At 38.8% G+C, this 13,704-nt stretch overlaps 1 protein-coding gene across 1 annotated transcript; it reads right to left on the minus strand.

Annotated features, from left to right (window-relative positions):
• Window positions 1-1,593: 1,593 nt before the first annotated feature.
• LOC117772804 (dehydrogenase/reductase SDR family member 13-like) lies at window positions 1,594-12,816 on the minus strand. Its single transcript, XM_034604284.1, has 5 exons — window positions 12,650-12,816; window positions 10,793-10,911; window positions 9,935-10,058; window positions 9,491-9,817; window positions 1,594-2,358 (listed from the first exon to the last, which is right to left on the minus strand). The coding sequence occupies exons 1-5, from the start codon at window positions 12,774-12,776 to the stop codon at window positions 2,102-2,104; spliced, it is 954 nt and encodes a 317-aa protein (XP_034460175.1). The 5' UTR covers window positions 12,777-12,816; the 3' UTR covers window positions 1,594-2,101.
• Between the last annotated feature and the right edge of the window lie 888 nt (window positions 12,817-13,704).

A 13,704-nucleotide genomic window follows, 5' to 3' on the forward strand; every position in this document is an offset into this window, starting at 1 on the left:
ATTCCAGGTTGATGTATATTTCTTTTCCATTTTATTTCTTTTAAAGCATCAGATATTAATCTTATTTAATAACTCATGACAGAAATGCATCTTTCATACACAGAGTTTATTTAGCAGCAATAATGCTTAGTGATATTTATTAAAAAAAAGAGAGTAGAGTAGAAAATTTAAAATGTATTTTGAAAGTACAGTATTTCTACAGTTCTGGATGTGTTCCCATTTGTATCTGTGGTGCTTTCTTGTGTCACATGTTTGACTCAATTTACAGGAAGAATTTACCATCCTTAATGGTAAGTAATGAATGTAGATTATTCATTAATTGTGTTGAGCGATGGAAGTATTAATAAGAAACACACATTGCTGTGCAGGACTTAAAAAGTAAAAACTGTCTTCACTGCTATTCCATTCCTGTGAGAACCAGCTGTGGTAAAAGCAGTTGCAGTTATTCTCACAGCTGAGTTCCTTTTGGAAGTTTCTGATCCAAAACATTAAAATTAAGTATAGTGTAATTGTCAGGATGCAAATGTGAGTTTTGTTAGTTGGGTCAGACTGACTGCAGCAGACACACTTCTTTTCAAGGCTTTGGTACAAACAGAGTTAGTGTATAAACCAAACAGGTAACGCTTACATTTCACTGCACTGAGTCTCCAATCCTATTTCATGTCCATCTCAAGACTTTCCAGCATTTCCTAACACAAAACATGTTTTTTTCTCATGTTGTTAAACAGTTATAGTAGCTTTCCACTTGCTCTTTTATATTAGCAATTAATAGTCAGAGTCATGACATGTGTAATTCACAGAGTTCTGCAGCTGTCCTGATTAGGTTACATAGTCTGTAACTGGACAACTCAATAAATACATTTATTTGCTTTAAATGTGTGTAAAAATAAATTTAACCAAATATGATTTTTTTTATTTGCTTCTACATATACTTACCTTTTTTTTTTAAATCCTCCAATTTATGAACTTTCCCTTATAATTCTCCATTTTATTACACATTCAATTCATACATTTTAACTTTTATAAATTAAATAATGCCTGCATTTAAAGGCATATTAATTAATTTGTTTATTTATCTATTAATTGGATTGTTGATCTATTTCTTTTTCATTTGACAGTTTTGGTCTTCCATGATGAAGAGCAACTCCAACCACGTATGTTTTTTATAAAATACTTTACAATACATGTAGACAACAGAGACCACTACAATTATAAAACGTGTTTAATTAGTAACTTACACAGATTTCATGTTCAGGTGAGCTCAACAAATCTGGTTAATGAAGATATACATGTAAGTGATTCGAGACCCAGACTCACAGAAACTAAAGTAGCCCACATTCAAATGTGAACCGACAACGAAGCTGATGTCCAGCCCAGAAATTTATGAATGTAACTAAATTATAAAACTCCAGAATAAGGCTGTTACAATCATTACTTTTATATGAAGCTGAAGAAAATATGTGTTTTGGAAAATTGTAGCTCACTCAGCAGTGTTGAACCTTTAAGCCCCAGATACAGACAGTTCTGAGACACAAATACAGAGTAAACTCTTAAATTAAACATGCAACAATATAGTCCAGACAGCAGCAGACAGAAGGTTGGGGTTAGAAGAGCTAAGTAAGCAAAGGCGAGGGAAGCGAGGAGGTCTCCAGGCTAAAGCTAACCCTCCATCAGCTATCTCTGAATCAAAGCAAGCAGGGGGCATATAATCACACACGGCTCTACAATGACTCAGCAGACATGCTTTTTCCTCACCTGCTGCAGATTAGAATGCATATTATTACACACACCACATGTTTGTTCATTTTTAAATAGGTCTGAATAATGCCAAATTGGGACTGGTGGTAACACAGCAATCAATTTGTTGCCAGATAGAGTGAAAAGGGCAATTTAGACATCTCTGTGGAAAACTGTCATAGCCCAGACAGGAGGCACAAGTGTTACAATACATGTATAACATAAATATAACGGAAAAAAGATCCACCTCATTAGAAACCAGCCCTTAAAAGAACATAGACCAACAATAAGGCATGTTGAGGTCTGTAAAGCACTGACTGTCCATACAGTCTTCGGAGCATCTGGATTAGGTTTCGGTCAAATGTCATAAACCAGTTAACCTCTCACTCAACTCCCACAGCTTCTTTCCCAGGGCATCGTCTCGTCCCTTGGCGCCCACTCGCTGAAGTGCGCAGTTAGAGAAGTAGCGCCCACTGAGAGGCTCGATGCCCTCTTGCAGGGCACAGTGCAGGGTGGTCTGGGACCCCCCCTCCGGATCCATGAAGAAAAGCTTGGCAAAGGGCATGATGAGGAGCTGCTGCCACAGGCTCATACTGCGTAATATTTCTGTGTAGATGACTCCTGGGAAGAACAGAGTGGAGTTTACTGTAAAGCACAACTTGGACTATGGGCAGTTTGCACTTCCAGCTGTAAGAGCAGCCCCCCCCCCCCCCCCCCCCCCGTACTATTCTGACAACATGCAATCTTGTAACTGTAGGGGACCAGCAGGGTCTAGGTGAACCTCAAGCCAGCTTTCTTTTCCATTGTCATACTATCTTATTCCCTTCACTGGTGATATGTGTTGTCTGTGGTGTTTATTCATTGTGCCACACATTCTTTAATATACGTTGAGAGTTTGTAAAGAGAACCTGTTACACCTATCAAGCAATTTTTTGTCACAACACGATGCACTGACTGGCACATTTTAGACAAGCAAAAACATAGTTACTAGGCTCAGGAGTGTTTAAGGCAAAAGAGCCACGGAGAACGTACATTGAACAAACAGAATCCCCTCCCCCCAGAAACACATGAGACTATTATCACAATTAAAAACAAAGCACATACTGTGAATACACATAAATAATAGTAAAGGAGTAAAGTTTAAGTCCAAACCCCCAACACCAGCCCAGACACATCATACACAGACATTCAAGTGCTCAACGAAACCTCTCAAATTGCTAAGCTAGTCTCTAGGGCCTTATTAGGGGTCTCATTTACGACCATGGTATCAATGCAGTGTCTTTTACATAGCGGATGATAGAATTTAAGGTGGTTCTAATGACAGTGTTCTTGTTCTGAACTAATTCACTCAGCTGATCTCCGGGGCCTCCACTCACCTCGGGGCCCCAGGCAATTGCCTCCTTTGCCTCCCCTGTTGCGACACCTCTGACAAGTCTATCTATAAATGGAGGAATCTCTGTCTGTGTCTGTCTGTCCCTCAGTTTTCTTGACAACTGCTCATCCATTTAACTTCAAACTCGGCTGGTGCAGGTCTTCCAGGGTATCGGAACACATTTTCTTAGCCTCTTGCACTTTCTAATATCACTATTATCATGTAGACTGATCTTAATTAGCCTACTGCATATTTTATTGTGATTTCCTATCCGATTGTTACCATGTAGTGAACTAGGAATTAGAAAATAATAAGACTGATGATTCACTTTGTTACATATAGGAGAAGGAAGAAATTACTCAAAGACAGTATAACAGAAAATGTAAACCACGGATGAAATACATTATGGTTTAAAAAAATAAATAAAGATGATTATATATATATATATGACTGCAAAATCAAATCAGTTAATCCTTGAGTCGAGGTGATTGTTTGTGCCAAATGTGAAAGGATTCCCTCAAGGCGTTCACAAGGTTAAATGTGCTTTGTGAGGTAACAGTAACCTTGACCTTTGACCTATAACCACCAAAATCTGTTCAGTTTATCCTTAAGTCAAAGTGATTATTTTTTACTAAATTTGACGAAATTCCCTCAAGACGTTCTTGAGATACTGCAATCACAAGAATGGGATGGACGCCGGCCAACCCTGAAAAAAGAGTCCTTAGTGAACTAAATGCTGTGAACTATGATTGGCGCTGTCAACATCTACGTGTATGGTGACACCACAGACTATAACGATGTGTATTGGATTACATTGTATTTGTATCTTGTGTAGCAGAAGGGAGCTTTAAGTATGCTTCATGTATCATAAAACTGTGACCTGGTAGTATTTTAGACAAGCTACTACGGCAGCCTACAAATAAAATTTGAACAATTAAAATAACTAATAAATGTAAACAAATATATTTTTAAATGCCACACCAGCATGCACACTTAACTAGGGTGTGGCAATGACACAATATATAAAAGTTATCCCCATATAATTTCCATATATATATATATCAATTCGCTGTGTAAGCAGAGTGAGGAGGTATAAGGCTTAATATAATAAAACAAATTATAATAATGTGACATTCATTGGGATAATTATCAACATTGCCTGATATGAAATTTGTTATCTTGATTTAAGTTTTTGCAATATCACCTAACCCTACTTAGGACAGGCTAAAGCAATAGTTATTAATTGACAAAAGGTGGCTTGAAAATCAAACAGACAGTCAATGAACCAAAAGCAAATATTTCATATGCTCAGGGCGTCTTTTTTGTTATTCCCAGTCATCCCAGTATTCGAACATGGTTAGAGGGCAATTGGACTTGGTTGTAGATACTTGACAACGTTTCAATTCTTCTATGAGAACCCTTTGAGGAGATGTGAAATGTCTTAAAGCATCTACACTGCCTGCCCTGAACAGGCAAACTGCATAGGACTCCATGAATAGCTTTTTTAGTTAGTAGTCTATGCTAGCCTTTATTATTTTCACTGTTGTTGTGCTATTGCAGGAAGCTATTGTAATCATGCAAGTGTCTTTGTATGTTCATTCAAACTGAATTTTTCCATGGAACAAGCAATACGATGAAAACTTCCACAAAGAGATAATAATTCAGTTAAATCAGAAAAACCTTGTTGATAACATTTCTCCTCTGTCTCGGGGGATGTTTTGGAATGTTTTGAGTATGAACAAGGAGACAAACTGCCCATTTTACCCTGTTCCCATGATAAATATGTTTATTAAATTTCATTGCTAGTATAGTTACTTCATATCTGAACTGTTTCCCCTCACATCCCCTCTTCAGTCTCCCACCTTCTGGGAAAAGATACCAGAGCCTCCTGGCTCTTATCCATTTTGTTATAGCTCTCTTCCACTGTGTTTTGTCTCTTATCTGTTGTGTTTGCTTTTGTACTTGTATATTTACACCCATCTGTGTCCTGTACATATTGCAGAAATACTGGCGGCAGACTATAACATCAACGCTGGCCTAAGCTGGTGACAGCAGCAATAGAACGATTCCAAAAGAGTTACTGTATGTACTCCCTTTGGTGGTTATTTGGCTTCAAATCCCAGTGAGAGAATGCTAGTATTTGTCCATAGTGACTTATGATTTTATGTACTTTATAAATGTACATAATAATGCCGTGTGTGGAACAAGACAGCAATTCCATTCTATAAAATCCAAGCAAATTTGTTTAATTGTAATTATAGCTGTTTGGCAAGAGAAACTTTAGGTAGTATAACAAGCTCATATGTTATAGATCCGGAGTGGGGAACCTTTCTTCTATCAAGGGCTATTTTAATTTTCATAACATCCTTTGGAGGCCATACTTAATTATTGTTTATGTCGGGGCTTGCAGACACTTGGACGACACCAGAGGAGCAGTATGGAGGCATGTTACGCTTTTTTCTGTTGTTTTTTTTTCTGTTTGAAGAATTGATCCCCAGTTACTTCAACTGTATTGGACTTGGCTGCAACTCCAAAAGTGTTTTGTGGACTCAAACAAATCACCCACCTCTCCATCGACATAGTGGTGACTTTTCATTTAACTATCCCTTTAGGAATATTCAGTCTGACATTTCATTTAGAATTAAAGATATTAAAATATCCTAAATACATAAAACATTAATAAAACATCCAAACAATAAATAAAACGGACTCTGTTAACAAAAATAGATCTTGAATAAATATTGAACATTTGGCACCGGATAAATGTTACCAGCTCAGTATACAGGATGGGATGGCTATGATTTACATGAGCATTTAGGTTTGTATTCTGTTAGGTTACAATTTCCAGCGTTTCACCTAGGATTGATTGATTGATGTGTGTGTGTGGTGTGTGTGTGTGTGTGTGTGTGTGTGTGTGTGTGTGTGTGTGTGTGTGTGTGTGTGTGTGTGTGTGTGTGTGTGTGACCAGTTAAATGTCAGAGGCGCAGATCCGCCCAGGTGCTAGCAAGGAATGTTTTAGTCGCACCTCACAGATTTTTGGTCGCCTGCATGTTTTTTGTATTCATGAATTGCCTCGCGGGCCGGATCAACCAATCTTGGGGGGGGATCTTGGATTAAATTGATCAGATCTGACCTTCATCAGACAGTGATGCAACTTTTTTTTTGGTGGCTCCTGTTCTGCCAGCTGATTGTGATATTTTGGTTACATGTTTCTCATACATTGTATTTGGGTATTAACAGTATATTGTTATGGATAGATGTGAGCCCATTACGCATCATTCACCCCATTCTGTCATTCTAACAGTTCCACTTAAATAGTTAATTATATAACGTTTATTTCAATGTCTAGGTAAAGTAAGGCGGGACCCCAGAGAGAATCCTGCCAAAGGCAAGTAGTGGTCTAGTTGTGTTTGCAAAAGCTGGCAATAAAAATGACTGAACACAAAAAAGAATGTATTGTTTAGTGCTTTAATGCAACACCATGAAGCCTCTATCAAAAGGTGGTTAATTAAGAGCTCTAGGAGAACCAGACTGAAATAACTTGCCTTACAATAACTATTAAAAACAATTAGAGAACAAGCCATTTGCCCTGATCTCCAATTTTTTTAAAGTTCACTATTTGACAAATTTCTGTCAAATGATTGTGACAGGTGAAGGAAAAAAAGGCTCTTTGAAAAGTAAACAGACAGTGAATGAAACAAAAGCAACACAGTCATCTGTGAAGATTGTCAATCATCCAGGTATCCAAACATGGCTCAATCATGGGCAACTGGACTTGGTTGTAGATACTTCTCTTGCATAAGAGAATTTGGATGAGAGGTAAAATGTCTTTTTCAGTCTAGTTTTACACCATTATTTTCACCATGGCTGTAAAACCTTGTTTTAACAACATTGAGAAGCCATTGTAATGAAGAAATTGTTCTTGCATGTAAATTTGAACTGGATTAAATGTCTTTCTTCATCTGTGGAAATTTTTCCATGGAACAAGTTAGACTGAAACATCAGCTCATGCGTAACCAAAAATAACCTAATAATTTTAAGAGATGTTAATTCAATCAAATTAGAAAAACTTAAGATCATAACTTTTCCTGTTTCAGGGGATGCTCTTAGTACATTATGATTCTGTGGCTATGAAGAAGTCAGACAAGCTGCGAATCTACCCTGTTACCATGATAAATATGTTATCATAATAATTTAGGGATTAAATATTTCCACTGCTAGAAAATGAATGTTGGCTAAGGGCATTTTCACACAGTTGTCTGTGAAAATTCTTAATCATCCAGGTCACGGTTATCTAAACACGGTTCAATCGAGGGCAGGTTGAAGATGTCTCACCTCTCAAGCAAGAGGGTTCCTGATTTCAGAAATGTTGATGCCTTCAAGTATACTATCAGCTCTGAATTTACAAATGCGTAGGCGGCCACACATACTGTAGGTTCCTGAGAATCACATCCATTCCACGATGGATAGATCATCTCACCCCTCACATTCCCCTCTTCAGTCTCCTGCCGTCTGGGAAAAGATAGCAGAGCCTCCTGGCTGGATCCACCAGACTGTGCAACGGCTTGACTGCAGTCTGTCAGGATGCTGAACTCTCTCCCCTCTACCTCTGAATAACCTCTACTGTAACTGTAACCCATACCAACATGCACTAGTCACTTACACAGTCACCAACTCAGCTGCTAATTACTCATCATTTGGATAAAACATGAACGATTGTATTTTACTTGTACACCCATTAAGCTGCATTTATCCAATTTGTTCCACTCGTACAATTTATTCAATTTGCACTGTAACTATTCACTGCAGCTCATATCATCATCATCTCACTTTTCATCCTTTCATTATTTTAGCTTGTGTCTGTCTTTCCCTCATATCCATTGGGATTTAGCTCTTATTCTTTGTGTTTGCTTGTGTACTTATATCTTTACACTGGGGGTCTGAGAGAAACGGATTTTCAATAGATGTTGTGTATCCAGATGATATGACTTGCCGAGCACCACAGAAGAAAGGACAGAGAGGACATTGTTTAGGATGTTTTGGCTCTTACAATGTTAAAGTGGAATAAAATAATACATTAAAACATTCGTGCTTGTGTATATTATTATATTTAACTTTAGATTACATGTCAGAAGATAATATCCTTTTATCTAAAACTGCAGATCTGCATCAATTTGGTTGACATCCCATAGTATTTCATACATTTTACTGTGCACACATGTTTTCACCTGTGTTTGCTTCTTAATGGGATTTCCTCTCAAAATGGGAGGGAAACACTGTTTTCACAAACTACAAAACACACAGACTTTAATAATTAATGTATTGAGAGTACTGCATTCATTATCAGTACTTATCAATGTGAACGGTCCAAAACTCCACAGGGATAAAAAACCTGTCTGTCAGCAGAATTACCCAAAATGGTGTGAAAAACTGTCCAGAAGAGATTCTGGAACATTGAATCTGAGCGCCTGTATACCATCGCTACTGTCCTCGATGAGAAACATCATTCTTCACATCTGCGTGTGTGTTTCTGTGTGTATTTTAAAGGCTCCAATTCAGAATCGATATTTAAATCGAAAAAACTGTCTATATATTTTTTGGGGATAAAATGGGATATTAAGTAGGTAACTCATATACATAAATTCAGAGCAAAATTGAGGTTTCAGTACTTATATTGTATTGAGTGTACATGTAGACGTGCACGTCATGTATGTGTGTGTGAGTGGTGTGATTGGTGAGGATGTGCAGCAACAAAAATAGACATACTAGACAGGACCTAAAGACAAGCTAAGCCATAAAAAATGAAAAATTGCACGTCATCTCACAGTGGTTGGATTATTGCACAGAGTAACAGTAAACAGTAACAGTAAATGTTTATTTTATTTAGGTTTTAATCATCAAGGATATTTTAATATTTAATTCTAATTCAAATGTCATACTGAATATTTTATAGAATTAAAAGTTCATTGCTCTTTGAAATGGTGCACTTGCATGATTATGCTATAATATTATAATTATATCAGTGGTATAAAATGGTTTGAAAATGATGACGATAATTTCATTCAACCCAATAATTTCTGGAACAATATATCGTCCAACAAAATGTGTTATTGTTACAGGCCTACTTTAAAGGGATAGTTCACAGAAAAATGAAACTCATTTGTTTATTTATCGCAAGTCAGATGGCCATCGCAACGAGATGTTTTCCTAATATCGTGCAGCCCTACTGTACACCTTTACCAAAATGTGTGTTGTTTCTCTTTCAATATTAGGAAACAACAGCTTTTTCTTCAAGCTTTTGTCTTGCCCTCCAAAATAGCTGCCACAGGATATGTTACATCAGCCAAAATTCTAATTCTAGAATGTGTGGTATTCACTGACCTGGGTGCAGGGTGTAGCAGGTGACACGAGTGCCCTCCAGCCTATTGGCCAGCTCTCTGGTGAAGAGCACATTACACAGCTTGCTGCTGCAGTAGGCCTGAACGTTGTACCAGGTGGATTGACCCAACACCAAATCTTTCTCGGAAGCCAGCAGAGGGAAGTCAATGTTTCCGAAGCGGTGCAGGAGCGCAGCCACGGTGACTACGCGGCTGGGTCCACATTGCTGCAGTCGCTCTAGGAGGAGGTTGGTGAGCAGGAAGTGACCAAGGTGGTTCACCCCAAACGCGAGGCCGAAGCCATCCTCTGTGCGTCCTTGACTCATCACACCTGAAACGCAGAGTACGTGTAACGGGCAGCTGCTTCAGTCTCTTAGTCTACTTCAGTTTATTGAAGCAACTACGTAATGGAATCAAATATGAAAATAACCCAAATGATAATCTTCACCTGCGTTGTTGATAAGAATGTCCAGTCTGGGTTCAGTCTTCAGGAAGGTTTTAGCAAAACTGCGCACAGACTGTAGACTCGCCAGATCTAACTGCATGAACACCACCTGATTGTTCCCGCTCTCCTGAAAAACAATAATTCTGGCTCAATTCACATAACGTATCTAGCAGAAATTAACATTTATGACAAAACTCATTGCACTCATTCAACAACTTCCTGTTTGATGGCAAAATATCAAAAATCAAGGTCATGCCATGGACATGCACTTCACTTCAAAACCCAATCTTGTAATACCTTTTCTTGTGGAATTCTCTAGATTTGAAAGTCACTCTGAAGTCAGTCCTGTTGACGTACAATGGCTGCAAATCCCCAAAAATGGCTGACTCCCTTTTTGGTTTAGCTATACCAAAACAAACGTATGTGCAAGACCCATGCCAGACATTTATTTTTAGGTTTCAGTAAATTTATGTGAGTTTTCAAGCACATTTGTTTGGGAATAAAAGAAAAATAATTCCTTGCATTACAACATGGTCCTTGCACCAGTCAGTGCTCAGACCTAAAGAAAACATTGCATTGTACAAAGGTTTTAGACACTCAACTTAACGTGAGGCTCTCTAAAGGTGTTCAAAGGGTGATGTGATATACATTTAATCATCTGTTCATGTCCCAAGTTATGACCATACATGACGACTGAACATGAACAAGTCCACCTATGCAGGCACCAGTGCATTAGATCGATGTGCATGTGCACTGTGTTAATCCATTTTGAAGAATATCCGGACAACATGCTCTATTGCCACAAAATTAAGATGAGTTGCTCTACTGACCACTGACGTCTGCACCTCTCAAAGGACTTACCCTGCGGATGTCGAAGGCAGCAGCCTCGGCTTTCTCCTGGTTGCGGCAGGCCAGAATCACCCTGGCTCCTCTCTTTGCCAGCTCCAGAGCCGTGGTCTTGCCGATGCCAGTGTTGCCCCCTGTGCAGGCAAGTGAGTCATGTGCATGAAAGTCAATGAAAAATGACCAAAGGGCATCAAGCTGCACTCGCCGAAACCTAACTCTCATTCAAATGCCTGTCAATCAATGTTGATTTACATAACAACAAATATTATACAAAGAGCAATTGTATAAAGGGATCATTATTCAACATCAGAGGAGCACTTCAATCCAATACAAGTTTTAAAACATCGGGGGTAGAGCACTGTGCCTTCAGCCTGTGGACTAAGTTGAGTGTCTTCATCTACATCCTATGATAAACTACAGCAGTGGTCAGCAACTGGATGAAACCTCAGGTCAGAATCACCACAAGATCAATTTGAGAAGTTTTTATTTCACTATATGAGACCAACACATTCCAAATGGCCACCTAGTCTGATGTCCATAGACATCCAGGAGAAGTTGATGTGTGAACACAGCGAATTGGGGGGTTGATGTTTCAGACGGAAAAAATTTAAACAAATATATTCAGGTGAAAAAGCGGTGACAAACACGATAAGACACCAACTAAGATGTTAAGAGAGTTTGTGGTGATAAGAGCTGACGTCTGTGTGCTCCACCTCTCGCCTAAATGATGCAGAGGATTTGTGGCTGTTGTGAACGCGTCTGTGCAGAGAACCTCCCGTTGCGTTGTGCATCAAGTCTCTGGAATCAAGTCTCCGGACTTTACCCGCAAGTCATGTCTGAAAACGGCTTAAGAAAAAACGTCCATCACGAAGTTTCACCGCATACATCGTTAAATGGCAATTAAGTTTACATCGCCAAACCCATTAACTGGCTATATACCGCAGGCTTTTAAGGTAGCAGTAATTAAACCGCTAATTAAAAAGCACACTCTTGGCCCAGATGTTTGAGATAATTATAGACCCACATCAAACCTCCATTCATTTCCAAAATCCTTGAAAAAGCTGTTGCCAAACAATTGCGATTACTGTTGGAAGACTTTCGATCAGTGTTTGGAATCCATCCCAGCACTGTTACAAGTTACTAATGACGTCTCATGTTAGCCTCACGATAAGGCTCCAATAATCTGGTTTGCTGTCGTACTGGTAATTGGGCTTTCCCAAAGTAAATAGGGGATTGACATGATAATCACAGATCAAGGTATCTTAAACAAAAGGCAAACTGAGTGAAGGGTTGACACCATGATCACTATTCATATGTTTCAAAGCTGATGATGTAATAGTGGTTACTTGAGGCAAGTCACTTTCTCCTATTTTGCACATTGTTTGATTGTGTACAAGGTGAAAATATATGAAAGTACAAGTTAAATCAAAAAAATTTAACAGAAGAAAAACTTCATAAAAAAATACTTTAAAAAGTTCTATGAATATATTTTCTTTTTAGATCCAGCTCAGTGATTTAGACGAGTTTACGCTTTCATATTGGATTAATTAGTTTCCTAACTAATTTATCATTGAATGGAAAATGACTATGACAGATCGCTTCCTTCATCACTTCTCTTACTTTCACCAAAAGTTGCCTGTTGCTTGGAGAGACCCCCTAGCGGCCATCAGACAAACTGTAGATTCCCTCTAGCCCTGAGCTGGGAGCTGTTGTGTCAGATGTCAGATTGACACATGGCTGCTGCTGGAGCAGTTCGCAGCAGCGAAGCAGGAGAAGATTCACAGCAGCTCAGAGCCGGACGTGACTCAGGGAACACATTGAGGGGAACGTGAAGCTACGCGTTAGCAGAAGCTAACAGCTGAGGCTCTCTACCTGTCACGATGACCGTCTTCCCCTCCAGCGTCACCGAGCGGGAGCATCGCGCTCCTCTGAACACGCCGTAGTACACGAGCACGTAGAGGAAAAGCGCGCACGCTGCGAGACACAGCGGCACCGACATCACGGCTACAGACCGGCACGAGAGGGAACGAGTTGTCCGGAAGTCCACATTTCCGGTCACCACTTTCAAAATAAGACCCTTGTAAAAGTAAAAAAACATGGCGTCGCACAATAGTAATAACTAAAGAACTTGCTTTCAAAGGCACATCGACTCCGAAGCTGAAGCTACTTCCGGTTGGCCTCATGGTTTTGAGAGTTAGACAGATTTCCTGTTGTGTTGGTGAATTACTTAACAGAAACAGTTATGAGTCTTGTGATGCACCAGCCAGACCGGTTTCTGCTTTAAGTCTGAACTACAGCGTTGATCCAGTCATTGACGAGCAACCTAATGGATGGTGGAATATAGTTTCAGACCATGCACTTTGGCACAACTCTTATTATATGAACAAATTTGAATGACACTTTACCCATCCAGGTTATGCAAACTTGTGTTTAAAATGTTATTGCTAGTTATTACACTGCACCACTTCATTGGCAAAGTAAGTTCTATGCTTTGTTCACCAAACACTGAGCAATTCACTTCTTGTAGAAAGTCCTTGAATTCACCACATTCACATGGCAGCCAATTTCCTACCATGTCACCATCAGGGCAATATGGACAAAAAGTGACACTGTTAAATTAATGCAGCAATAAAAAGAATATTAACAGATTAATGTGGAAATACAGAAACATGTTTTTGTTTTATTTACATGTTTATTTATTTCTGCATTTATTTATTCATTTGAACGAATGCCTTTTTTGTCCTTCATTGGCAGGAAGCTCAAATGCTGTTATTAAATTGATGATGTTGTACTGCTGTCATAAACACAGGGAATCTGACTGATTATCATTTAACATTGAAAATGATTTGATATGATGCAGAAAAAGGAAATCCAGACACAAATTGGACTCCCAAAGGCCTGAAAACATTAGAGAACACATCCATAGA

The sequence above is a fragment of the Hippoglossus hippoglossus genome, chromosome 13 (genome assembly GCF_009819705.1).
Source record: "Hippoglossus hippoglossus isolate fHipHip1 chromosome 13, fHipHip1.pri, whole genome shotgun sequence".
NCBI classification, from domain to species: Eukaryota; Metazoa; Chordata; class Actinopteri; order Pleuronectiformes; family Pleuronectidae; genus Hippoglossus; species Hippoglossus hippoglossus.